Raw genomic sequence first — 25,261 nt, 5'->3', positions numbered from 1 at the left:
CTAAACTCTCATATTTAGCTTGTTGGCATTCAGTTTGCCATAACCACAGACTTGATACAACCTCTGTATTTCCTATGTGTTTGAAACCCAAAAGATTACTTTTGTGGGCTCCAGTCACAAGGTTTTTGGATGATAGCGCTAAAAGATCCTTCGCTCCAGTACCATGTAATCAAGAAGTTACACAGCCCCCTTGATCTTTCAATTTTTATAATTTTTTACATTTTACTAGTTATAATATAATTTTGTTTTATTTGCATAACCATTATGTTCTATACCGGTTATACTTTCCTTATGCCCTTGTTATCTTTGACATGAACCTTCTTCTCTCATATGATGATGTGCCTATTTACTATTAATAGTATGCTATGCATTGTTTATGTTTGATGCTCTGCTCTTTAATAAACTTACCTTTTGAAACTTAAAATTACCAAATACCTTCAACAAAGGAACCTCTGCTCCAGATTGGCACCGCGTCTCAAAACCCCACCATACAAGAAAAAAACATAGTTGGCAAATCTTTCTCTGTTCAAGCAGCCAAACTATGGAATTTATTACCCCCAAACATAAAATCCACAGATAAGTATCTTGTCTTCAGTAGACTACAAGAGTCGTCTCTTTCCTACATAACCACCATACTCGTACATAAATGTACAGCATAACCCTGTGTATATAAACATTTAATTTGATTATATGTATGTATCTAGATGTGTATTTGTAATGTGTATACATACTATATATACATATATATATATCACTTCACGATTTGCCTCCAAAGATGAAGCCACTCCCAGCGTGTGAACTCCGTTTATTTCAAGGATTGCGCAAGCCAGGCAGAGCGCACAAATGTCAGCCAAACGCGTTTCGGGCGAGAGTCGCCCTTGATCACTGGCAGGAAATAGCAGCAGAGCAGTCCTGTGAGCACGTTAAGTATCCCGCCCATGTGGGCGTGTGCCTCGAGGGATTCTGGTTAATGAAGTCCGCTCTTTAGGTAAAACCATATGTGGGCGCCGTTATTCCCCAAATGTTCAGTGTTCCCAGCAGCCCGGCTTGCATGCTTTGTCATCCTCCTTGAACTGGACACGATGTACCTCACGTGCTTCTCGGTATCCTGCACGGAGGTCCTGCATGTATGTGCAGTGGGGCCTCATCGCGGCCAGGCACAGCCGCTAAACATCACTTCACGATTTGCCTCCAAAGATGAAGCCACTCCCAGCGTGCAGGTCAATAGTATTGACCGTGAGAAAGCTGTGAGTGCACAGCGAAACGCGTCGGTGCTTTGTGCTGAATAACTGAATGCCATTTGGATAATAAATCGAAGGAAAACTAATTGACACTGGGAGTGCGTTTTCACTTCTTCTTTTCGGAGGAGAGTTGGACACACACACACACACACACACACACACACATACACATACACATACACATACATATATATATGTATTACTTCTACTGTAAAAAGAAAAGCATTTGACTCTCTCAAATTCACTACCCTATATTTCACCCTATACCTCTCTCAATACATCCTCTACCTCCACTTTCTGACTCATCCCAAACGTCATTCTACTACTATGATCTCCAAAACAACCCTTTCTAGATTCTTCCATCTTCTATCCCTCTTTGTAGCATCCCAAACCTCATTTTAATGCTAAGATCTCCCAAACAACCCTTCTAAATTCTTCCCTCACCTATCGCTCCTTTGACTCATCGCAAAACTCATTTTAGTAATATGTTCTCTCTAATCCATTTCTAGAGATACTTCCCTCCTCCATCTCTCCTTATACTCCTCCCAAACCTCATCTTACTGCTATGATCTCGCAATAAACACTTTCTAGACTCTTCCCTATTCTACCCCCATCATCCTTTTCAATCCAACAAACTGACTCACATGTCCACTGTTCAAATTAACTAACATTTTACTATACTAATCCACCACTAATCCTTTTTGGGTTCTGGAGTAGTGTGCTACTCGACAAAAAGCACTCTGGCCCCTTGTTAGGGGTAGTAAGCGCTACATAAATACAATTAAAATACAATACAATCTGAGCAGCCACTTTTTTTCCGGTCAGGGTTCGCACCCTTTGAAATTCCTTCCCTCCTACACTCGGATTCATCTAGTGAAAACGTAATAACTCATCTGTTCTCATCACAGTCCTTTTGCTCATGGGTTGTTCAATTGCATCTAATAACTGGAAAAGCTATAGTAACAGGGCACTTTATATGTTCAACATGAATTCATGAACTGAGTATGTGGTGTGGATGCAAGCATACCATTTTAATACAGCAAAGGATACCTGTATGCTTTTAAACAAATGTTTAACCTCTTGGTTTTGGGCCTGTGCATGTTAAAAGAGGTTGTTCCATACAACAGATCCTGGAGATTATAATATTTTGACAGGGCACTGCAGATTTCGTATATCACTGAAGATACAGTCTGACATACTATGATTCTGGACCTCAAGTTAAAAAGTCAATTGATATTGATGAAAAGACAGTTGTAACACACTAAATATTAAAACACTTAAGTGGTTTACTGACATTTACTTAATCTATTAATATTATTTGAATAAATCTCAATTCTGTACATACCATTAAAACTGTAATCTACATCTTGGTTTTCCGACATCATAGAGTTGTTTGTGCTGTAACTTAAACCCAGCACCATGTGAAGATCAGAAATATTAAGTCGTGCAGTTAGCTCTCCACTGCGGTCTCCAACCTATAATAATAATCACATTTCAGCAAGCAGTAATCTGAGTTAAAGCATGCATGTGCATCTGACTAATAGAAATGCTCAAAGCACAATAAATATTACCGTACTGGTGATTCCAGTAGAATTAGTCTTTACACTCACTGCTCACAAATGGATTGGGTGTTAGCAGCACCATAAGTCCTGAAATCCTGCCTGTAGTACAGGCAATTCCCAACCTGCTACGAATAAGAGAAAGAGGAGGGCTGCATAGTAAGAAAATAAAGCTACCTACATAGTCAGTCAAGGAACTCAGTCCTTTTCAGATGAAAAGGCTTGAGGCACGAAGCCAAGGTTAGGGAAAAAAAACTTGGTTTAATGGAAATCACACAAGACAAACAGAAAATGTTCCAAGAAAATCTTGTAGAAGATCATGTGGTTAGCTCTTTGAGAGAGCATGAAAGCATGCAATCAATTTATTTAAAATAACAGCAACCATAAAGACTAAGAGTGACAAGGTCCAAGATGTGTGCCTAACATAAAACCAAATGCGCAAAACCTAGCCTTTCAGAAGCCACTCTCTCAGGTTGAGAAGTGAGGAAGAGGAATGAAGAATCCACCTATTAATGCAAAACAGAAGATCAGAAGTCTGTACGTCAAAGTTAGTGATATGGAACAAGAACAACAATTTTAGTGAGGCAAGCGGGATGTTTTGAGTAATATCTTCCACTTAGACAAGCTTATGAATTTCTGAAAGTTATGTTTGATAGGACAGGTGGAGAGAATTTAAAAAGAACTCTGAACACTGTAGAAGAGCACTTCCTAGAGCTACTTTACTTAACCCCAAACAACAGTTTGGTGCATGGCCTTCTGCTATGTTGTAATGATTTAGCAGAGGAAAGAGCCACATAGAATGAAGGACTTTGTTCTTATGGGGTCATCCACCATTCTTGTAGTGCGTCAAGAAGCCTGCTAAAAGTGTCTGTTCTTATGCTGGGACACCTTGGAGACATGATTATTCTGAAGGAATACCCCTGAACAACCAACTGGCCAAGAAATTGAGTAAGGGTCCATCACTGCTTTTTCAGATAAGACAAAGCAAAGATTTACATTTGTATGCGAAGGAAAAAGGGATGGTTGCCTAAGTTTCAAGAAAAATATTTAGATCCACTATAAGAGCTTTCAAAAAGACTTGACTTCTTCAAGAATCTGTAGTAGAGACTGGGAGAAGATCTGGACCTCAACATTTCGAGAGAAATGTCAAACTGCTCATAAAGAAAGGAAAAGGCCCTTCATCCTCCTGTGGATGAATGAAAACTAAACAATCTTTGGTGGGGGACGTCTATATTTTCTGCACTGGTCTCTTCTTCCACATACACAAGAGCCGATACCAAGAGTGTATTTTAGCAGAAAAGTGCAAGAAATCATAGGACATACAGGACAAGGCACAAAAGGCAGGCTGTATGTGGATCAAACACTGAAAGGAAATTACTGTATCAAATGGACCACTTGAAGCCTGGCCTTGTAGCTTGTCACGGGTGGCATGGATTGAAGGAGAAAGCATGTTTTCTTTTCTTTTTTTAAATTGGAGAAAAATGGGACATTAATTGTGTGGCCTCCACAAGTATTGGGTCCGCACTTGTCCACCACTGGGAACCAAACACCCCATTGTTGCGCTTGACTCTCATAGGGAGCGTTGCAGAGCAGCCCAAGGCTTACTCAAGGGAGGTGGTGTGGGCTAGTAATCTCCATTCACATATCCACAATAATAACACTTTGGTTCAGTCTGTGCTTTTTCTTCTGAAAAAGGAAAAGAACAATAGTTACTTACCTGTAATCTGTGGTTCTCCAGTATTGGTGTCTTTCATAGATTCACATGCCTGAATCATTCCACGTCGTCGGAGTGGGAGTCCCACGGTACATAAAAAAGCAATAATTTGTATATAAGAAAACCAAAACCCTTGGTAATACCGACTAGGAAGTAAAGTAGCCCTAAGCTACAATGGAAACAAGCACTGGCGTTGCCAATAGGTCTCGCAGTAGGAAAGTTGGAGCTATTGGTTTTGTAAATGACAAAGCCCTTTATGTTTTTTAAATGAAAACAAAAATAAAAGGCATTGTTATTTGCAATTGTAATAGCTCCAACTTCCCTACTGCGAGACCTATTGGCAACGCCAGTGCTTGCTGTTATGTCCGGGACATAAGAGTGTCCTCGGGAGAGACATCTTCACTTATAGAACTCCCCGAGATTAGGGGACGGCATGACTGAGTTGCGGGATTGGGACTTTTCTCTTTACACATAATTTGAATACATCGATTGGTTCTGCTCGCGTGCTTTGCATGTATGAGGCCGCGGGTTCAATCCCCGGCCTCTCCAGTTAATGTTAAAAAAATTTGCTTTGAAGAGCGCATCGCTTTTTTTAGTCAAAAAGGAACATATAATATTACGATGCATACGGACAGCACATTGGAGTGCAGAAAAGCCAAATACATTGATTGGTTGTGCTCGTGTGCTTTGCATGACCCCATTTCACTGCGGATGGAAAGAGGTCACAAACTGAACTATGGCCGGAGATGACATGTGTTGGCAAATGAAAGCCCATAGTATGCTATTTTAGGAATGCTGTCTGTATTTTATGGTATCTTTTTTTAACATGTTTTGTATTTTGTAAAAGTGTTATTATACATGTTTTGTGCTTTCATGGTCATTTTTAATGTGCCGAATAAAGCTTCATGAATTGAATTGAAAGCCCATAGCTAAAGCAGTGTATCCTGGGTTGCAACCTGGCCGGTCCAAGGCCCGGAGGACAGAATGGGGGATTCACAGGAATACCTCCGTTTTTCCTCTTCAGATTAGCAAAATTCTAAACATCGTATTTTTTTCTTTCGCTCATACATTTTACCATTTTCCTCTGAAACCCGCCGGGTCCGTGTGAAGTTTGTGCATGGCTTGCCTCGGTGGTTTGAATGCACGCTCCCTTTTATCCTCGAATTGAGAATACTGGGGTACTCAGAATGACTCCCAAAATCTATTTTGAAGAGTGTCCTTAAAAGTACCCCTTTAACACTTAAAGTACTCTTCGGTTACTTCTTGATTATTGTTATAAATTGATAAATGTTAGTGGTAAAAAAACGATTTATTGCAAATTCGGAGATCTTTACATGCCTATCGAATCCTTCTATATGTCTTCCAGAACATTCTATGGCATTCCAGAGTACAGTACAGTACAGTAATCCTGCGCATGGCTGCGGCATCGCTTGCACACCGGGGGGCTTCACAGGGCACCCCCGAGCAAGAAAAGGGACACGGCGACACCGGTCACTGGCGACAGAGGGGCACATCTGCCACTGCCGAGGAGATGCTAGAGGCAGAATCATTTTACCTATTAATCTATGGACTTTACTGCTTCTGTTGTAATGCCAACGCATCGCTTTCGTTGTTTGTGTCTGTGTGTGCTTCAATTGTTCAAAATACAGATGTTACGCTTCAATTAAAAAGCTCCTATCTCCCTCCTTTAAATTGCCTAATTTGGCACCCGGGGGATTCTTCTCCTAGCTTCCAGCTCAGTGTGATCTTGGGCAAATCATTTTGAGTCAGATGCAGATTTGTGTTTAACTTAAGTGTGCTAAACCAGCCGCGTAAACCTCAGCTCCCCGCATCTGTCGGCATCTGCATTTTAAACAACGGCAAATGTGCTAATATGATAAACTTTCGGCAGTAATACTGTACATTTAGAGTTAAGGGAGAGAGGGTGGGTGTTTCCAGAGGCGGGGCAGTAGAGGGGCCATTGGGAGGTCGCGAAGACCAGTACATCTGAAACTTTACGTGCATTCACGTACCTTCCCAGTGGTATTTCCGCTCAAATTGCTGACAAAAAAAATAGTAACGGCTTTAGTAAGTCTGCACATGGAGGTCGATAACTTTACGTTTCATTTCCCCACCAGGAAAAATAATATATTGGTAGAGGAAATCAAACACGTGAAAGGTGCTGGCACGCGCACCAATACAATTACAGTCTGCAATTCCGGACAATTTTTGTGAATCTCCAGAAATCTGGTAAACAGTGGGCATAAGCCTAGGGTTGTAGTATGGGGCCGACTTTTTCAAGGTAAAGCATAGTGAATTCATGCCCGAACTACCCCTCTTCTCAGTATCTTCAGAAATGTGAGGCTTTCCGTAACACCGATTATTAGTGGCGGTTCATATTTTAGAAAGGTGACATACTGACATTCACATGTGTATAATGAGATAAACAGTCAGTTGTAGAAGCAGAGACTTGCGGCAACAGTCCCCATTTATGGACGGGGTGGTCCGTGTGACAGGCGAGCCCCACCAGCCCCAACACCTCTATTTGTGGGAATGGGCGAAGAGTGGCTAATGTTTTACTTCCGTATCTGAGGAATTAGCATGTTACGGGTCTCTATTTAAAATATTGCCGCTTTTAGGCATTTTTATTTTAGCTTAGTTACTGCATTAAAAAATAAACGGCAAGGCTGTGTTTGCGGGGAGAGAGAGGGGAGGTGCTGGTGTGGGAGGGGGGAGGTGCTGGTGTGGGAGGAGTGCTGCTAGGGCAAGGCTGTGTTTGTGGGGAGAGAGAGGGGAGGTGCTGGTGTGGGTGGGGGGAGGTGCTGGTGTGGGAGGAGTGCTGCTAGGGCAAGGCTGTGTTTGCGGGGAGAGAGAGGGGAGTTGCTGGTGTGGGAGGGGGTAGGTGCTGGTGTGGGAGGAGTGCTGCTCGGCAAGGCTGTGTTTGCGGGGAGAGAGAGGGGAGGTGCTGGTGTGGGAGGGGGGAGTTGCTGGTGTGGGAGGAGTGCTGCTAGGGGAGGAGAAGCCCTGGCCGTGAATGCGCGTGCATGTTTGCTCACGTGATTCACGTGAACTGCAAGAAAACCGCGGGGCTGAAAGCCCTTAGTTTGAAGAGGATTTTGCCGACTTGAATTCTCCCCATTTCCCATTCCTGCGGAATGGTAAAGGCGAGACCTAAAAACTTCCACACTCATGACTATCCTAGTGATTTTGTATAGACCAAACTACAGCCAATCAAGCGCCAGCACCCACCAGAATGTTCTCCCCAGAGAACTGAGGCTCTCAGATTTTCTCGCACAGGAGTGAAACCAATAATATCGCCTGAGGAGCCTCAGAGGGGAGGTGGGCGGGTGCATGTGAATCTATGAAAGACACCAATACTGGAGAACCACAGATTACAGGTAAGTAACTATTGTTCTTCTCCAGTATTGGGGTGTCTTACATAGATTCACATGCCTGAATCAGAGTAAATAGCAGTACACACCATCCTGCTCATAGATGCTTTTTTGCATTCCTATGCATATGTACATTTTGCAAACAATATTACATGAAAGATAAGCGTCTAGAAGAGCATAGAGGAGGAGGGAGAACAGAGGCTCACCTTATTTAAAAAGATTGCGAAGCACTGTTCGTCCCACTGAAGTATCTGCATCGCTGGCAGCATCCAAGCAATAGTGCTTGGTGAAAGTATGCATGCTGGTCCAGGTTGCTGCTCTGCAGATATGATGAAGAGGTACTCCAGCGAAGAGGGCTGTTGAGGAGGAGACCGCTCTCGTAGAATGCGCTCTTGGCAATGATTGCAATGGTCTCCCTGTTTGCTAGTGACCGAGACTAATTGCTGAGGACACCCACCGGCTATGGTCTGCTTAGATACAGCGTATCCTTGACTTATCCTTCCGTATGCTAAAAAGAGCTGATCTGTCTTATGCAATGTAGCAGTTCGTTGGAGTTAAAATTTAAGACATCTTCTGATGTCCAGGGAATGCAAGGCCTTCTCCGCTCTCGTTTGTGGATTAGGAAAGAATGTCTTTAAAAGCACCGGCTCATTAAGGTGAAAGTTGGATGGAACTTTAGGCATGTAGCTTGGATTGATACGTAGCACCACCGAATTTGAAGTAATCTGTAAAAACGGAGCTTTGATGGTGAATGCTTGAATGTCACTGACTGTAGGTGCCGATGATCGAGCTAGAAGGAGAGAAACTTTCCAGGAAAGGAATTTGAGATCCACTTTATGAATAGGCTCAAAGGGGTGAGGCATGAGCTGAGAGAGTACCTCATTCAAGTACCAGGAAGGAGGTGGACGCAGAACAGGCGGGAACATTCAAAAAAGGCCTTCGAAGAATTGCTGAATTATTCTAGTGGAATACAAAGAGAATTAGAGCCATCCTGACGGAATCTGGAGATGGCCGCTAAAAACACTTTTAGTATGGAATGAGAGAAGCCAGACTTAGCCAATTAAAGACAGAACGGTAAGATCTGTTCTGGTTTCGCATGGAGTGGATGTAAATTGGCCGCGAGACACCAGGCACAAAACTTTTTCCATTTAAATTTGTAAGTCTTAATAGTAGCAGGCGCTCGAGCATTGGCTAAAACCTCTTTACAATCCTCTGGGATATCTAGAAGGGCGAATTCAACGTGTTGAGGAGCCAGGCTGCTAATTTCAAGGAAGCTGGGTCCGGATGACAAATTTGACCCTCTTGCATTGTTAGAAGAGTTGGTAGTTCTTGAAGTTGTATGGGATTGCACTCCGAGAGAAGTAGGAGCTCAGTGAACCAATATTGGCGAGGTCACCAGGGCGCGATGAGGATGAGGCGGAATGGTTGCCGTTTCATTTTCCGGATGACCCTGGGAACCAAAGGAATCGGCGGAAAAGCGTACGCAAATATTTGAGACCAGTCCATCGAAAGTGCTTCTCCGCATGAATCTTTGTGGGGAATCCAAATTGCAAAGTATGGGCATTTGTGGTTCTGCTTCATCGCAAATAAGTGCAGGTCGGGATGACCCTACTTCTGAAAAACTCTGTTCAGAGTCGGCTGATGAAGTTCCCATTCGAGATTTGTCGCGGTCGCTCTGCTGAGAGAATCGGCGAGCACATTGGACATTCCTGGAACGTGCGTTGCTGACAGATTTATTCAATGACACAGAGCCCAACTCCAAATCTCCTGGGCCTCCTGAGAAAGTAGGGCCGATCTTGTGCCCCCTTGTTTGTTCAAGTAATGCATACTTGTTGTATTGTCTGTCCTGATTAGAACTGTGGATCCGTGTATCACCGTCTGAAAAGATTTCAGGGACAGAAAAGTTGATCTGAAATCTAGAAGGTTGATGTGCCACTTCTTTTGATCTGCATTCCATTTCCCATTGACGGTCATTCCCTGTAGGTGTGCCCCCCCATCCTTCCAGGGAAGCATCTGTGGTGATGGGGTAACTTGGTATCTCCGTTAGGAATGAACGCCCTATTTGCAGATTCTCTTTTAGGGTCCACCATAGAAAAGCTTCTCTTCTTACGGTAGGTTATAGCGATCCTGTCGTGGAACGACCCTGGCACTTGAACCCATTGTAGACTGAGTTCCTCTTGGAAAGGTCTCCTCCGGAGGTGGCAGTTGGGTATAACAGGGATGCAGGATGATAGCATCCCTAGGAATGACTTGTACATTCGTACTGAAACGTACTCTTTTTGCCGTAAGTTGAGGGCCATCTTCCAAATCTTGAGTGGTCTGTCGTTCAAGACAAAGGCTTGGGTGAGGAAAGTGTCTAATGTTGCTCCCAGAAACGATATCTTTTGTGACGGAACAAGATGGGATTTCTTTAAATTGATTGAAAGTCCCAGAGACTGGAAGAGCGAGAGGCATCTTTGGATATGTACCCTTGCTGCTCTTAAAGAACTGGCCTTGATAAGGCAATCGTCTAAATACAGGAAGATTTGAATGCCTTCCAAGAGAAGATGTGCCGCTACTGGGGCTAATATCTTTGTGAATACTCGGGCTCTGAACGAAGCCCAAATGGGAGAAATTTGAATTTAAAGTCCCTGCCAGCCACTCTGAACCGCAGGAATTTCCTGTGCCTGGGGAGAATGGGCACATGAAAGTAGGCATCTTGAAGATCTAGGGTAGTCATGTGATAGCCTTGGGAAAGGAGCCGGAGGATTTCTTTAAGTGTTAACATCCGGAAGGACATCTTCTTGAGGTATTTGTTGAGGGCGCGTAGGTCTAGAATTGGGCCCCATTCTCCTGTTTTCTTTCGTATAAGGAAGAACCTTGAATAGAAACCTCTTCCTCTTTGTAATTGAGGAACTTTCTCGATTGCACCCTTCCGAATCATTATATTTATTTGGGAAAGAAGCTCTTTGAGGTGAGCTAGTGGCGGATCTTTTGGAGGTGAATTTGGAGGGTTTTTGACAAATTCGAAAGCGTGTCCTCTGGCCACTACATCCAGGACCCACTTGTCCGTAGTAATCTTGAACCAATTTGATAAGTAATGGGATATTCTTCCTCCAACTTTTGACCTTGGTACTGGCAGAGGTGGTGGCAGTTCTCATTGCCTTTTAGCAGAATCTCTTCCAGATAGGAGGATTTTCTTTTCCCTTGCGAAAAGTTGTTGCCTCGCTGTCCGTTTGTCTGTTGTTTATACGGTTGATATCGCTGGTTACCTTGTGATGAATGGTTAGAGCGTTGCTGAGAATATCCTCCTCTATTTGAATAGGACCGTGTCCTTTGGCGCTACGAAAGGACGATTTACGAAATTGCAGGTTTCTCAGCGACCTTTGAGTGTCTGTATCTTTCTTTAAGGCCTGCAAAGCCTCATCAATGTGCTGGCCAAATAGATATTCTCCGTCGTAAGACATATCTATTATCTTTGCCTGGACTTCTTGCCGGAAGGAAGTTGACTTCAGCCAACCCTGTGTCTCCTTAATACTGCTGCGTCCGCCAATTGTCAGAAGCCTGTCGTTGCCACATCCACAGCTGCGTGAATCATCTCTGCAGAGATGCACTCCCCACCATGTAACACCTTCTTTGCTTCTGACCTCTCCGGTTCCGGAAGCTTTTCGAGATTTGGAGAGATGTCTGACCACATCGGTCTATCATATCTCCCTAGGATTGCTAGGGAATTTGCTGCTCGGATCATAGTCGCAGCTATCGTTGACACCTTTTTTCCGATGGAGTTGAAACGTCTTCCATCTCTGTCAGGTGGGGCGGTCACTTGTGAGGACGGGCTCTACTCTGTGCCGCTTGAGTGACAACGGACTCTGTCTTAGCTTGTCCGATAAGGCATGCAGGTGATGTAATGGGCGCCTTGTACTTTATCAATTCGAGGTAAGACTGCAGGCAAAGAATTTGGAGTGGACATGACTTTCAAGCCCTCCTTCCAAATGAAATCTATTATCAGGATTGTCCTCACTGGTTTGTGTGGCTGATCTTAAAAGTCATATAAAAAACAATCCTGCTGATTAGCTTCCATAGCAATCTGAAACCTCTTTGTTGCTCTTTCCATTACTAGATGGAATCCTCCAATATCAACAGGTGGAGAGTCCGCCGTATGAAGAGCAGTAGGTGATGGGGTCTGCGTCTGATAATTATCCCACTCCGACAGTACGGATTGATCGTCCACCTCTCCTTCCTCTCTGTCATCATCAGTGGTGTTACACGTATGGTGGGATTGTGCCGGACAAGATGGAATAGAAGAATGTACCTCAGGTACTGATGTCAAAGGAGATTGTCTTGGGACTCTCAAGGCTGACGCAGGTGCTTGAGGCATGGGTGTCGTCGGAAGCGACTCTGCCGACTCAGGCAGAGGGAAGCGCCGGTAATAGTCATTTAACATGTATTGTAAATTTGTAAGGAGGTCTAATGGCATCTGTGCTGTTGGTACTGCAGCAAGGGCTTCTGCAACTGGTGCAGGAAAAAACTCTTCCTCTTTGTGATCTTCCTCCTGCATCTTTATTAATAGTTCTGACGGACTTCCGGCCGCTCGGAAATTGTCGTCCTCATCAGATTGTTCCTGATCATCATCTTCCTCTGAATCCGGAAGCTGCTCAGGCAACTTTTGGGGTGAAAGAGGCGGTAGAGTAGAGCCTCTACTTTGTAATAAGGAAACCCCCGTCGACGGTGTAGTAAAAGACGCAGCAAGCGGAGCAGCGGACCAAACCTGTAGATCTGTACATGTTGACAGAAGAGGCGTCGACGGACCCACCGTCGACGGTATCGTCGACGGAGATATTGCATGCTTCGTCGACGGTGCTTTCAATGTTGACAATGTTGTCAACGACGAGGTACGTTTTGTCGACGAAGCCTTCGACGACGGTAGAATTCTCATCGACGAGATACTGGTCGACGACGGTGGAATCTTCGTCGACGATGCAGTCGTCGACAACGATGGACTTCTCGTCGACGGTGTGGTCGTCGACGGCAAAGCTTCTTTCGTCGATAAGGGACCCGTCGACGGGATGACTCATCGACGGGCTAATCTTCTTTAACTTCAACGACGAAGGAACGTCGACGCTTGATGGTTGAATCTTCAACGAGATGGGTCTCACTGAAACCAAGACCATCGTTGACGGTGAAGAAGCTGACGACATCACCATCTGAGGCTTTGGCGAAGAGAAAGTAAAGGTCGTCGACGAGGTCTTTTTCTGAGGTAATTTTTTCTCCGACAGTCTTTTAGATGGCAAAGAGTTAGCAGACTTTCTCGGGGGAGTTTTAGGTCCCGATTTAGAAGGTGGAGAAGCCATTTTAGCGGTAGAAGAAGGCAAGCTAGAATCCTTAGCTTTTCTCAACACCTTAGCCCCAGGAGAAGATACCTCTTCCTCAATCTTTCTCTTTCTGGAAGATCTAGAAGACCCCAAAGCCAGACTTCCTACCTCAGATAGAGGATCATCCTGGTCCCTAATCTTCTGTACCCATAGTAGAAGACGACCTTCCCTGTCTCTGATGGTCTTCTGAGGAAAGGTCTTGCAGATCTTACAATCCTTCACCTCATGGTCTGTATATGGGCAATAAATGCACTTTTTGTGGGGAAATTCTTTAAAAAGCCTAAGCTTACCACAAGACTCACATGGTCTGAAGAGAGATTTTGAAGACGACATTCCAAAAATAGGAGAAAACCCAGTCAGGTCGAGGTGGATCACCAACTGCGCAAATGACCTCGCTTCACTGAAGACCCCCCCTGCCAGACCCGGCACCAAGAAAGCATCCTGGTTCACCGACGAACTCAAGAGCTCCAAGAAGAACTGCCGGGCCCTCGAGAAAGCCTGGCGCAGAGACCCCACTACAGACAACATGACCACCCTCAAGCTTGCCACTCGAAAACATCACCAACTGATCCACGCCACCAAGAAAACCGCATTCAAGGAACGACTGGACAACAGCGCCCACAACAGCAAGGAACTTTTCAACATTGTCAAAGAGCTCTCGAACCCCAGCGCCAGAAACAACAACATCACTCCCTCGCAAGACCTCTGCAACTCGCTCGCCTCGTTCTTCCACATCAAGATCGCAGACATACACAACAGTTTCAGCACAGTCAACGCACCCTACGACCACACCAACGCCCCCCCACCACCACCCTCTCGTCGCCTGGACCCCGATCAACACCGAAGACACCATCCGCACGATGAACTCCATACACTCCGGATCACCAACCGACCCCTGCCCTCACCACGTCTTCAACAAGGCCGACTCCGTCATCGCACCCCATCTACGGGACATCATCAACGCCTCCTTAGACACCGCCACCTTCCCAGAGAGCTGGAAGCACGCCGAACTCAGCGCCCTACTGAAAAAACCATCAGCAGACCCCACCGACCTCAAGAACTACCGCCCCATCTTGCTCCTCCCTTTTCCCGCCAAAGTCATCGAGAAGACCGTCAACAGACAGCTGGCCGCCTTCCTGGAGACGAACGGATCCCTCGACCACTCGCAATCCGGCTTCCGGGCCAACCACAGCACAGAGACCGCCCTCATCGCAGCCACCGGCGACATCCGAACCCTGCTCGACAACGGGGAAACAGTGGCCCTCATCCTCCTGGACCTCTCCGCGGCGTTCGAAACAGTCTGCCACCACACCCTAGTGCAGCGCCTCAACAACATCGGAATCCAGGAGAAGGCACTGGAATGGATCATCTCCTTCCTCGCCGGAAGAACACAGAGAGTCCGCCTCCCTCAGTTCAGATCCGAGGCCACCGAAGTCATCTGCGGCGTACCACAAGGATCATCACTCAGCCCCACGCTGTTCAACATCTACATGAGCCCCCTTGTGGCCATCGCACGGCAACACAACCTCAACATCATCTCCTACGCCGATGACACCCAGCTGATCCTCTCCCTCACCAACGACCCCGCCACCGCCAGAACCAACCTACACGAAGGGATGAAAGACGTAGCCGAGTGGATGATGAACAGCCGCCTGAAACTGAACTCAGATAAGACGGAAGTCCTCATCCTGGGATCTACGCCCTCCGCCTGGGATGACTCCTGGTGCCCCCCTGCCCTGGGCGGCGCACCCAAACCGACAGACCATGCACGCAACCTGGGCTTCATCCTAGACTCCTCCCTCTCCATGACTAGACAAGTCAACGCAGTCTCCTCATCATGCTTCAACATCCTACGCATGCTACTTAATATCTTCCGGTGGATCCCCACCGAAACCAGGAAGACGGTCACCCAGGCCCTCGTCACCAGCCGTCTGGACTACGGCAACTCCCTCTACGTCGGAACCACAGCAAAACTCCAGAAAAGACTCCAGGACATTCAGAAGACCTGATCAATTGCTTGAGACTCATCTTGAAAAAGTGAAAAGGATACCAAGGCAAAACTTGCTACAAAAGAAGATGAAATCTGACAACAAAAGAATGGTATTCGTATCAAAATACTCATCTGTCTCTAAAGACATTCAAAGAATTATCTGCAAAAGATGGGAAATTATAGCAGCCGAAAAAGACTTTGAAGCACTTTTCCAAGACAAACCGCTGTTCGCATACAAAAGGTCGCAGAATCTTAAAGAACTACTGAACAAACCCAAAATTGACGACATAACATCAAACAAGACTCACAAAGGAACCCAAAAATGCTATAATTGCAAAAACTGTAACAACGTCATCCCAGGAGATACCCTATTACACCCGCACACGGGTGAAAAAATACAGTTAAGGCACACAACAAATTGTAACTCGGAACATGTGGTCTACTCTATAAAATGCCCTTGCGGATTATTATATGTTGGCAAAACAGATCGAAAATTGAAACTCAGGCTGACAGAACATAAAAGTCGCATCCGCAACAAGAACTTGACTGCACCTCTTGCAAAACACTGGATCGAAGCAGGGCATTCTATTGCCCAATTGAGATTTCAGATCATCGAAATTGTTCCTCAAAGGCTGGGTATAGACAACGCTAAAATCCTAATCCAAAGGGAAACTTTCTGGATTCGAAGACTGCAAACTCTTACCCCAAAGGGTTTGAATGATAAATTAGATCTGATATGTTTCTTATAAGTACCTCAACCGTACATACCGCAAATTTTCACATCTCCAAGCAATACCCCAGAACATACATTTCCAATATAGCAACATTTCCAACTAGGTCCCTTTCATAACCACCTACCATTCATTTTTTCTGTTCCCACTATTCCATATCTTCACTCAACACAGGAAGACTGTCGTCCTAAATGAAGCATGATTTCTTGCGTTAGAATGTAAATAGGCAGGAGCTAATGATTGTATACCTCCCATATGAAATATTATCTATTGTCAACCTTTTCCCATTCCTTTCCTAAGTCACACACTAGTCACCGTTGCTCTTGATCCTATCTATGTTTACATAACACCTTTTCGCTTCATACCACAAAGAAACTAAGTATTTATACGAAGAATGTTTCTTTATTGTAGAATGCAAATAAGCAGGTGACATTGGTTACACACCATCTTTTATTAATAGTAGCCATCATGAACCAAGCTATACAAGATAACTATATGTTTAAACATGAAGCACTGATCACCTAGAATCTTTATATTCGCTCCTTTATTCATGTGCTCTATATTTAATGCACACCATTCCCCACGTTCTAATACATATCGCTTCCTTCCATTTTTCAATGAGATTACGAGCACTTAAACTGTTGACGATGTCTCACAAGACACCACTCCAAGATGGCGTCGCATGTAAGCGCAATGGCTTTTAATATACAAACGCTATATACGTTATCTGATGGAATTCCCTGCCATAATGTTGTTCATCATCTAGCCGTTAATTTCTTGGCACGTATTTTATTACACAAATAGCTACATCGTAGCCCACAGTACATCGTAAACAATTTACTCCCGATCGCTCGCCTTTCCGCGATGAGTCCTTCATCTATTTTCATGCAGCCCGACTTCCTATTAAAAGAAGGACTATTCGTTCTATTGCACACGTTAGTGAAGACGCCGAGACGGGACTCTCCTGCACTCTATTTCGGTAAGGCTCGGTTTCAAACTTCGCGCTCAGCTTGTCATTTACTATGCGATCCTATCAGCTTACACGCTGGCCTGGATCTTAACATATACTTTCGTCGTCTTTCTTGGCAGGTCTTTTCACTATGTCGAGCACCCGTTGAGTCTGAAGCACCACTCCTAGGACTCACAGGTAAACTCCTACATAACTTGGAGTTCTCGTTTTTTCGCCATCTTTTTTACATATGTGCCGACCTTGGAATCTTATTTTATTTTCACTCAGGTCCCTTATGTTCAAGTCAGCATACATAAGGTAAGACCGTTCATGCAGCTATTAATTTCATGACCAATTTCATTCCGTGTTGCTATTATGTATAGAGCCCGTTTCGTTCACTCCTAACCCCGCTTTTTCACTATTTTCGCAGACTCTGTTAAACCAAGTACACAGGTAATTTCTACCCCCTATTCTCTGTTCACGAACGCATCAAATTGTACACAATACATCACCACATTCACACGCAATTTTTCTTCATCTACAGATTTTTCTTGGTCTTCACCCAGAAATGTAACTTGCATTTCTTTTCCATCTAGTTTGCGGTAAGAAACTTAAGCCACTTAATCACTCATTCTTATTGATGATAGTGCATCACTAGTAACAAGATTCCTTTATTTCATTTTCTTTTCTCTTTTACATTCGCAGACCCCTGACGAAGGGGCTCATGCCCCGAAATGCATTGGGTGGAATTAAATGTATTGTCATTGTGATGTATAAATGTTCAGTAAATGACAGTTATGTATATGCTGACTAATTCAAAGCACTTTAATTAAATGTAACATGGATACTAATGTTATGTTGATTTAAGTCAACTCATTGATGAAATTTGCAATAAATGTATTAACGACTAAATCACAAATTGAGTAGTGCGTGCTGGTGTCCTGGTTCTCAACCAGGCCTTACATAATTCAGAAGACCTCAGCACGCCTCATCCTGGACATTCCCCGACACAGCCACATCTCCGCACACCTGAGAAACCTGCACTGGCTCCCCGTCAGCAAGAGAATCACGTTCCGACTCCTCAACCATGCACACAAAGCTCTCCACAACCATGGCCCAAGATACCTCAACGACCGCCTGACCTTCTACACCCCCACCCGCCAGCTGCGATCGACCAGCCACGCCCTCGCCGCCGTCCCCCGCATCCGAAGAGCCACAACAGGAGGAATATCCTTCTCCTACCTGGCTGCCAAGACTTGGAACACCCTCCCCATCCACCTCCGCCTGACCCAAGACCACCTCGGCTTTCAGGAAGCAACTCAAGACCTGGCTGTTCGAGCAGTAGCGGACCCCCCTCCCCCAAGCGCCTTGAGACCCTCCGGGTGAGTAGCGCGCTATATAAATGCTTGATTGATTGATTGATTGAAGTACTGAGCAGAGCTCAGGGAGACTCCCTTTCACACGACGTGCGGTAGAAAATCTGAGAGCCTGAGTCTCTGGGGAGAACATTCTGGTGGGTGCAGGCGCCTGATTGGCTGTAGTTTGGTCAATACAAAATGACTAGGATAGTCATGAGTGTGGAAGTTTTTCCAATGTAGCTTAGGGCTACTTTACTTCCTGGTTGGTATTAACAAGGGTTTTGGTTTTCTTATATAAAAATTATTGCTTTTTTATGTACCGTGGGACACCCACTCCGACGACAGGGAATGATTCAGGCATGTGAATCTATGAAAGACACCCCAATACTGGAGAATTCTAGTTACCCAGTTTGCCTCTGTTCTTGGCATATAGAGCTGTAGAGTCATATGCTTTAGCATAGATCGCCATCTGGTGTTGGGTCCAGATGTTTGCACTTTGTTTTTGTTCGAAGAAGTCTTGTAGTCACGAGGTAGGGGACTCCTCCTTTAGGTGATAGTGCGCATGGGGATTGACTCCAACCTCAGATTGTTTTGCCATATAGGGTGATGGAGTTCGTAAAGTAATAAAAGAAGATGTCCAAGTAAATTGTATCTAAGTAAGATATCACTGCAACAGGTAAAGGTACCCGTGGAGGTGGATGGGTGCATACGACTCTACAGCTCTATATGCGAAGAACAGATGCATACTGGGTAAGTAGCATTTGAGGCATACTGTAGATCATATTCCTTAGCATATAATATAATGCAGTTATTTCTGAAGCGGTGGCTAACCTGTAGCTATTGGAGTGGCTTGAAATAGTGTTTGTAAAACTCTCTGTCTCACTTTAGCTTGCTGTTTTGCCGACACATCCATGCAATAATGTTTCGTGAATGTGTGTGGTGTTGCAGCTTTGCAGATATCCTCTATGGGTAGGTTTCCTAAGAATGCCATAGAAGCCCCTAGTTTGCGCGTAGAGTTCGCTCTAGGGGGAATTGTTAGTGTGCGTTTAGTTTTGATTTAGCATATTTGAACGCACTTAACTATCCACCTTGCAATGCCTGATTTGATATGGGATTGCCTTTATGTGGTGGAGCAAAAGCAACAAAGTTGTTTAGTTTTTCTAAAATGTTTTGTTCTTTCTATGTAGTAAAGTAATGCTCTCTTAACATCTAATGTGTGAAGGGCACGTTCTGCCACTGAATCTGGTTGAGGGAAGAATACAGGCAATTGGTTGATATGAAAGGCAGAGATGACTTTAGGTAAGAATTTGGGGTTAGTTCTAAGAACCACTTTGCTTTGGTGTATTTGCAAAAATGGTTCCTCTATGGTTAGTGCCTGAAGCTCACCGACTTCTTAGAGAAGTGATGGCTATAAGGAAGGCTACCTTCCAGGTGAGAAATTGTATTTCACATTTGTTTAACGGCTCAAATTGTGGACCCATGAGTCTTGTAAGGATTATGTTGAGATTCCACACTGGAGAAGGTGGAAGTCTGGGAGGAATTAGTCTTTGAAGTCCTTCCATAAAAGCTTTAATAGCAGGCACTCTTGGTCTTCAGGTCGTGTAAGGGGAACAGCTTGCCTGGTTCTGGGGAGTACCTGGTTCTGGGAGTACCTCACTGGTCCTGGGGTCAATTAAAGTGAGAGTTCTGAAGGCCTGATGGCAGTCAGGGTGTTCCTCTTTCCAATTGTCCATGGTGGCTGCCTCCAAGACCAGTGTCCAGCAGAAAAGTACAACCAAGAGAGCTCTCTCCCCTGTTCAGGACCTTTTAAGTGGGGGTAGGAGTGTCCAGCAGGGCAGGGCCTTTGGACTATCCCGATGTGCCACATCATTTCTCCGTCCCTGCTCCAACTTCCCTGCACAGTTTTATGGGATGGCTCAAGATGGCGTCACCCAAGAGTCACTTGCCACATGGGCTCTGGGGTCTCAGCTCTACCCTTCACTGAGATCACAGCCAGGGCCTTCTTACAGCAAATCTTAAAAGGACCGTTGAACTATCCCGCTCATCCCCTCCTTCTACCTGGCACAGGATGACAGCTGGAAGATTGATGCAGAGCAGTCCATCCCACCCCTTCCTTCTGAGGAGCTGACCAAATCAGAGGTCTTTGTTCCTGTCGCTGGAGTGGAAAGTTATTAATCCAGCCCAGCAGGGCATCAAAAGACCAGGGCTCTGATCTGGAGTAGAGTCAGAGAAATTAGACATTCCTGGATGACCCAGAAGCTGTACATATATGCTTTTGAACTCAACAGAATTGCTGTTTTTACACAGGTTACAATGTACATTGGTGCAACTCTGGAGTCTGTACCCAAAAGAGAACTGAAGCTGCGCCCTAAGGCAGCCTTTCCCATAGGAGTGTCCCTACAGTCAAATAGGAAAGCACACTGACTGTCCCCTTACATGAGTTCACCCACATTATAAGGCCTATTCCAGGTCACTACCCAATTCTGCATAGTGCCTTCTGCACCAGTCTACTTGTGCGCAGCTCCTGGGCTGTGCACGAAAGGAGTGTCTCACGTGCAGCCCTCATGTGTGCACACGTGTTTACGTGTAATCAGCCAAGTGGCCCAAACCCCTGCTGTGTCGCAGTGGACTTATTTTAAAAGGCAGACCCTGGTGGTAAACATATGTGGTCCATTTTACCATGAGTTTACAGTAGGGGAGTCACAGGTTATGAGGCTTTTCCACAGCAAAGGGTGAAAAACCAAGTGATCAAAAAGCGAAAAATCCAGGCGGACGAGATGCTCAGAACCACCTTCTCACACAAATCTAATACAAATTGAACTAAACCAGATGAAAAAACACTTTGATGAAGGTATAAAGCTTGAATATTAGACGTATAACCCAATGGAAAGCATAATGAGTCCAGTCAACTAGTCTTTTTCAAATGGGCACAAGCAAACAACATGGAGAAAATAGGTACTTTCCTTGGGTAACTCTTTCTGGTGGATACCCTATCTAACCCTTTCCAAGTTCCAGACTGAATATGAAAAACTCAAAAAGCAATGCTGTGGACCGGTAGGTGGTGTAGTCAGACTCTGTGTCGACTTTGTTCCTTTCCTGAAGTGACCAGCGGAAACGCATATAGGAGCCACCTATGAGCGGGGACATCAGTTTCTTATCATTAGGCTGTCTGCACCCTCAGACGCGGAGCCTATCAACAAACTCTAATAACCTGTGTGCAGACACCGAAAGTGGGAACCTTTTAGACAGCAAGAGACCATTCCACCGAACAGGGAGATGGGAGGGTAGTGTGGAATCTGCAGTTAGATAGAGTATCCACCAGAAAGAGCGTTACACAAGGGAAGTAACTTGTTCTTCTAAACGCAGATAACTCACTTTGTGAACCGATACCAAGGCAGTACACCCTAAGCTGGAGGGTCTGTGAAATGCCTTTGCCTAAAAAAGTCCTGCAGGACCTGAAAGGTAAAAATCTCACCCCAACAGACCTGACTGTCAAAACAGTACTGGTTTGTGAATGTGTGCACTGATGCCCACGTAGCAGCCTGGCAGAAATCTAGGAAAAGAACTCCGTCAATATAGTGGAAGCAGCCTTGGCCCGGTGGAATGAGCCTCAGACCTTCTGGAGAGTGCATCATAGCCAATACATAGAAGATCTTAATTTAGAGAACTATCCGACAGGAGGTGGTCTTTTTCTGCATGCCTTTCAATTCTCTGCACCGGAGAACTCCACAAAGAGCTGATCATTCACAGTTTTAGTAAAATTTCAGTGCTCTTTTGTGTCCAAGCAATAAGAGTGTCTCTGCCTCTTTCGAGGCATGAGGTGGATTAAAGTATGTCAGAAGAGTAATGGCTTGATCACATCACCATCGGTAGGAATGTTGCTTGAGTCCAACTTGTTGTGTGGGCAGTTGTAACAGATGCTGTTGATACATCAAGCCCCTGAAACATCCCCAAAAAGGGCAAAACTGTTTGGGGGATCGTCGGACTACAGCCAAAGCGCCAAAAGAGCTTTCCCTAAAGCACTCCTGAGCAGAGTCTGCTTTTTCATATAACATGCAAAAGCTGTCGAAGGGCGCCTTCAGAAACACCTGGACAACCCCCAAGGTGGATCTAATCCTTGCGTGGCGTCAGAACACCACACTCATGCCCATAGCCCTTCTGTGGTGTCAAGGAATAAGTGGAAAACAAATCAGGCTGTATCCAGGGAATCTTGAATGGTTGGTCCAGAAAAGCTTGCAAATCTTCTGGGAAGTATGGGTGGGTATAGCGTATGTGGAAGCAACTGGCCTTAACTGACCTCAAAGCAAGCCTGGCCAAGAAATACTGTTGTTTGCCAAAGGTTCCTTTACGTTTTGAATCTCTGACAGGAGGGATAGGCAAATAAGGCAAACCCAGTTCACTGTGACGCACAAGTTACTACTTGTGTAACGATATATCTGTAAGAGACATTAGTTAGTGATAGATTCCTTACCTAAGAATACCCCCAGGCGTCAGACTGGATCCGGAAATTTTTGCGTAGCAATATCCCTGCGCATCGGTAGGCGTCGTCCGCGGCTCCGCGTCCGTCGTCGTTAGCGCCGGAATGACGTCGGAGTACTTAGACGCCGTCCATGCGCGCGGACGTCAGTTCTGATACACAGCTTTTCCGCGCCAGATACGCAGAGCCATGATAGATCCAACACTGATGCCATCAAACTAGGGCCCTGAAAGGGGATGACCTTAACCCTAGATATCGGTTCGCAGAACGGGGAGGATGGGTGGGTCGGTAAGGAATCTATCACTAACTAATGTCTCTTACAGATATATCCTTACACAAGTAGTAACTTGTGCATCTGAAAGAGACGTTAGTGATAGATTCCTTACCTTAGAATAGATACCCCAGCAATACCAACCCCGGTGGTGGGTCTGCGAACCAATAATCACACCAGAAAGTCCTGGAGGACGGAACGACCAAAGAAGCCATCCCTACGGACTTGGCTGTCCAGGCAGTAGTGTCTTGCAAACGTGTGCAGCGAGGCCCACGTAACTGCCTGGCAAATGTCCTGCAAGGGCACTCTTCGGCCCAGGGCAGTTGTAGTCGCCGTGGCCAGAGTAGAATGAGCCCGCAATCCAACAGGGGGCTCCTTTTTGGCCAAGGAGTAGCATGCCTGGATACACAAGATGATCCACCGCGAGATGGTCCGCTTGTGCACCGCCTTTCCCTTCTTAGCGCCCACGTAACCAACGAAGAGTTGGTCACCCACCCGGAACTGGCATGTGCGATCCAGATAATAAGAGAGGGCACGTTTTGGGTCAAGACGGTGGAGCCTCTCTTCCTCTTTCGAGGGATGCGGAGGCGGAAAGAAGGTGGGCAAGGTAATGGACTGCCCGATGTGGAAGGCCGTGACAACCTTGGGCAGGAAAGAGGGTCTCATCCGCAACACAACCTTGTCCGGATGGACAGAGAGGAAAGGAGGTGTAGAAGAAAGAGCCTGGAGCTCACTCACTCTCCTGGCAGAGGTGATGGCCACCAGGAAAGCTGTCTTCAAAGTAAGAAGACGGAGAGGACAGATATGGAGGGAGCACACATTAGGTAAGTAAGCACAAGATTTAAGTCCCACTGGGGCATCACGAAGGGAACAGGAGGGAACCTGTGTGTGATGCCCTTCAAAAACCTATTTACAATGGGGGACTTGAACAAGGAAGGCTGATCAGGTAGCCGTAAGAAGGCGGAAAGGGCAGAAAGGTACCCTTTGATAGTGCCCAGAGCAGAGCCCTGCTGGGCAAGAGAAAGAAGAAAGAGGAGAACCTCAGAAAGGGGTGCAGAGAGTGGGTCAACAGCCTTTGCTGTGCACCATGCCACAAATCTGTTCCACCTGCAGGCGTATACCGACTTTGTGGAGGGACGCCTGGCTGCCAGAATGACATCACAGACTTCGGGAGGCAAGTCAAATGGCCTCAACTGCCGCCGCTCAATCTCAAAGCTTGTAGGTGGAGACTGGACAGGTTTGGGTGCAGAACCGTCCCCTGCTGCTGCGACAGAAGGTCGTCCCGAAGAGGCAGACGAATCGGGGGATCGACTGACATGCTGAGTAGCTCGGGATACCAGTATCTTCGTGCCCAGTCCGGAGCCACAAGAATAACCTGGGCCCAGTCCCGCCTGATCGTCTTCAGCACTCTGGGCAGAAGTGGTATAGGCGGAAAGGCGTACAATAGATCGTAACTCCACTCGCGACGAAAAGCGTCTCCGAGTGAGTGCCGCCTTGGAAATTCCAACGCGCAGAACTGATGACATTGCGCGTTCTCTTCTGTGGCGAATAGATCTAACCAAGGCTCTCCCCATTGCTGAAAGAGGCCTTGCGCCACGTCAGACTTCAGACGCCATTCATGATCCATCATGCACCGACGGCTGAGTTCATCCGCCCTGGCATTCAGAGAACCTGCCAGGTGTTGAACCACCAGGGTCACGCCCTGATGTTCCAGCCACTGCCAGAAGAGGAGAGCCTCCTGGCATAGGGTCCATGACCCCACCCCGCCCTGTTTGTTGCAGTACCACATGGCGGTGGTGTTGTCTGTGAACACCTGCACTACACTCCCCCGGACAAAGGGGAGGAATGCCTTCAGTGCTAGTCGGATCGCCCGCAGCTCCAAAAGGTTGATATGGAGCCGGGACTCCGCTGGAGACCAGAGGCCTCTGATCTCCGCCTCTCCCATGTGGCCTCCCCAGCCCTGGAGGGACACGTCCGTCACAACCACGTGCTCCGGGTGGGGTAGGGAGAGGTATCTGGCACTGACCCAATCGCGGTCCGTGAGCCACCACTGCAACTGTCTTGCAGTGCCCTCCGAGATCAAGACATGATCGGACAAGTTGCCCTGATGCTGGGCCCACTGAAACTTCAGGTCCCACTGCTGAGCCCGCATCCGCCACCTGGGGTGATGCACCAGAAGAATGCAGGAGGCCATCACCCCAGAAGCCGCAGCGTCAACCTGACCGAGACTCGGGATAAAGGCTGAAAGA

At 46.0% G+C, this 25,261-nt stretch overlaps 1 protein-coding gene across 2 annotated transcripts in view; it reads right to left on the bottom strand.

The window, feature by feature from the left end:
• Positions 1–25,261, bottom strand: part of GPSM2 (G protein signaling modulator 2) — a 466,273-nt gene that overhangs the window by 115,872 nt on the left and 325,140 nt on the right. For both annotated transcript variants that reach the window (XM_086953900.1, XM_086953901.1), the window contains one exon: positions 2,587–2,716. In XM_086953900.1, coding sequence (XP_086810026.1) covers positions 2,587–2,716 — 130 coding nt within the window. The remainder of the gene's footprint in view (positions 1–2,586; positions 2,717–25,261) is intronic.

This window comes from Lissotriton vulgaris, chromosome 1_1 (genome assembly GCF_964263255.1).
Source record: "Lissotriton vulgaris chromosome 1_1, aLisVul1.2, whole genome shotgun sequence".
In the NCBI taxonomy this organism is placed as follows: Eukaryota; Metazoa; Chordata; class Amphibia; order Caudata; family Salamandridae; genus Lissotriton; species Lissotriton vulgaris.
Note: the sequence above shows the minus strand (reverse complement) of the source record. Positions and strands in the feature narration are given on the sequence as shown.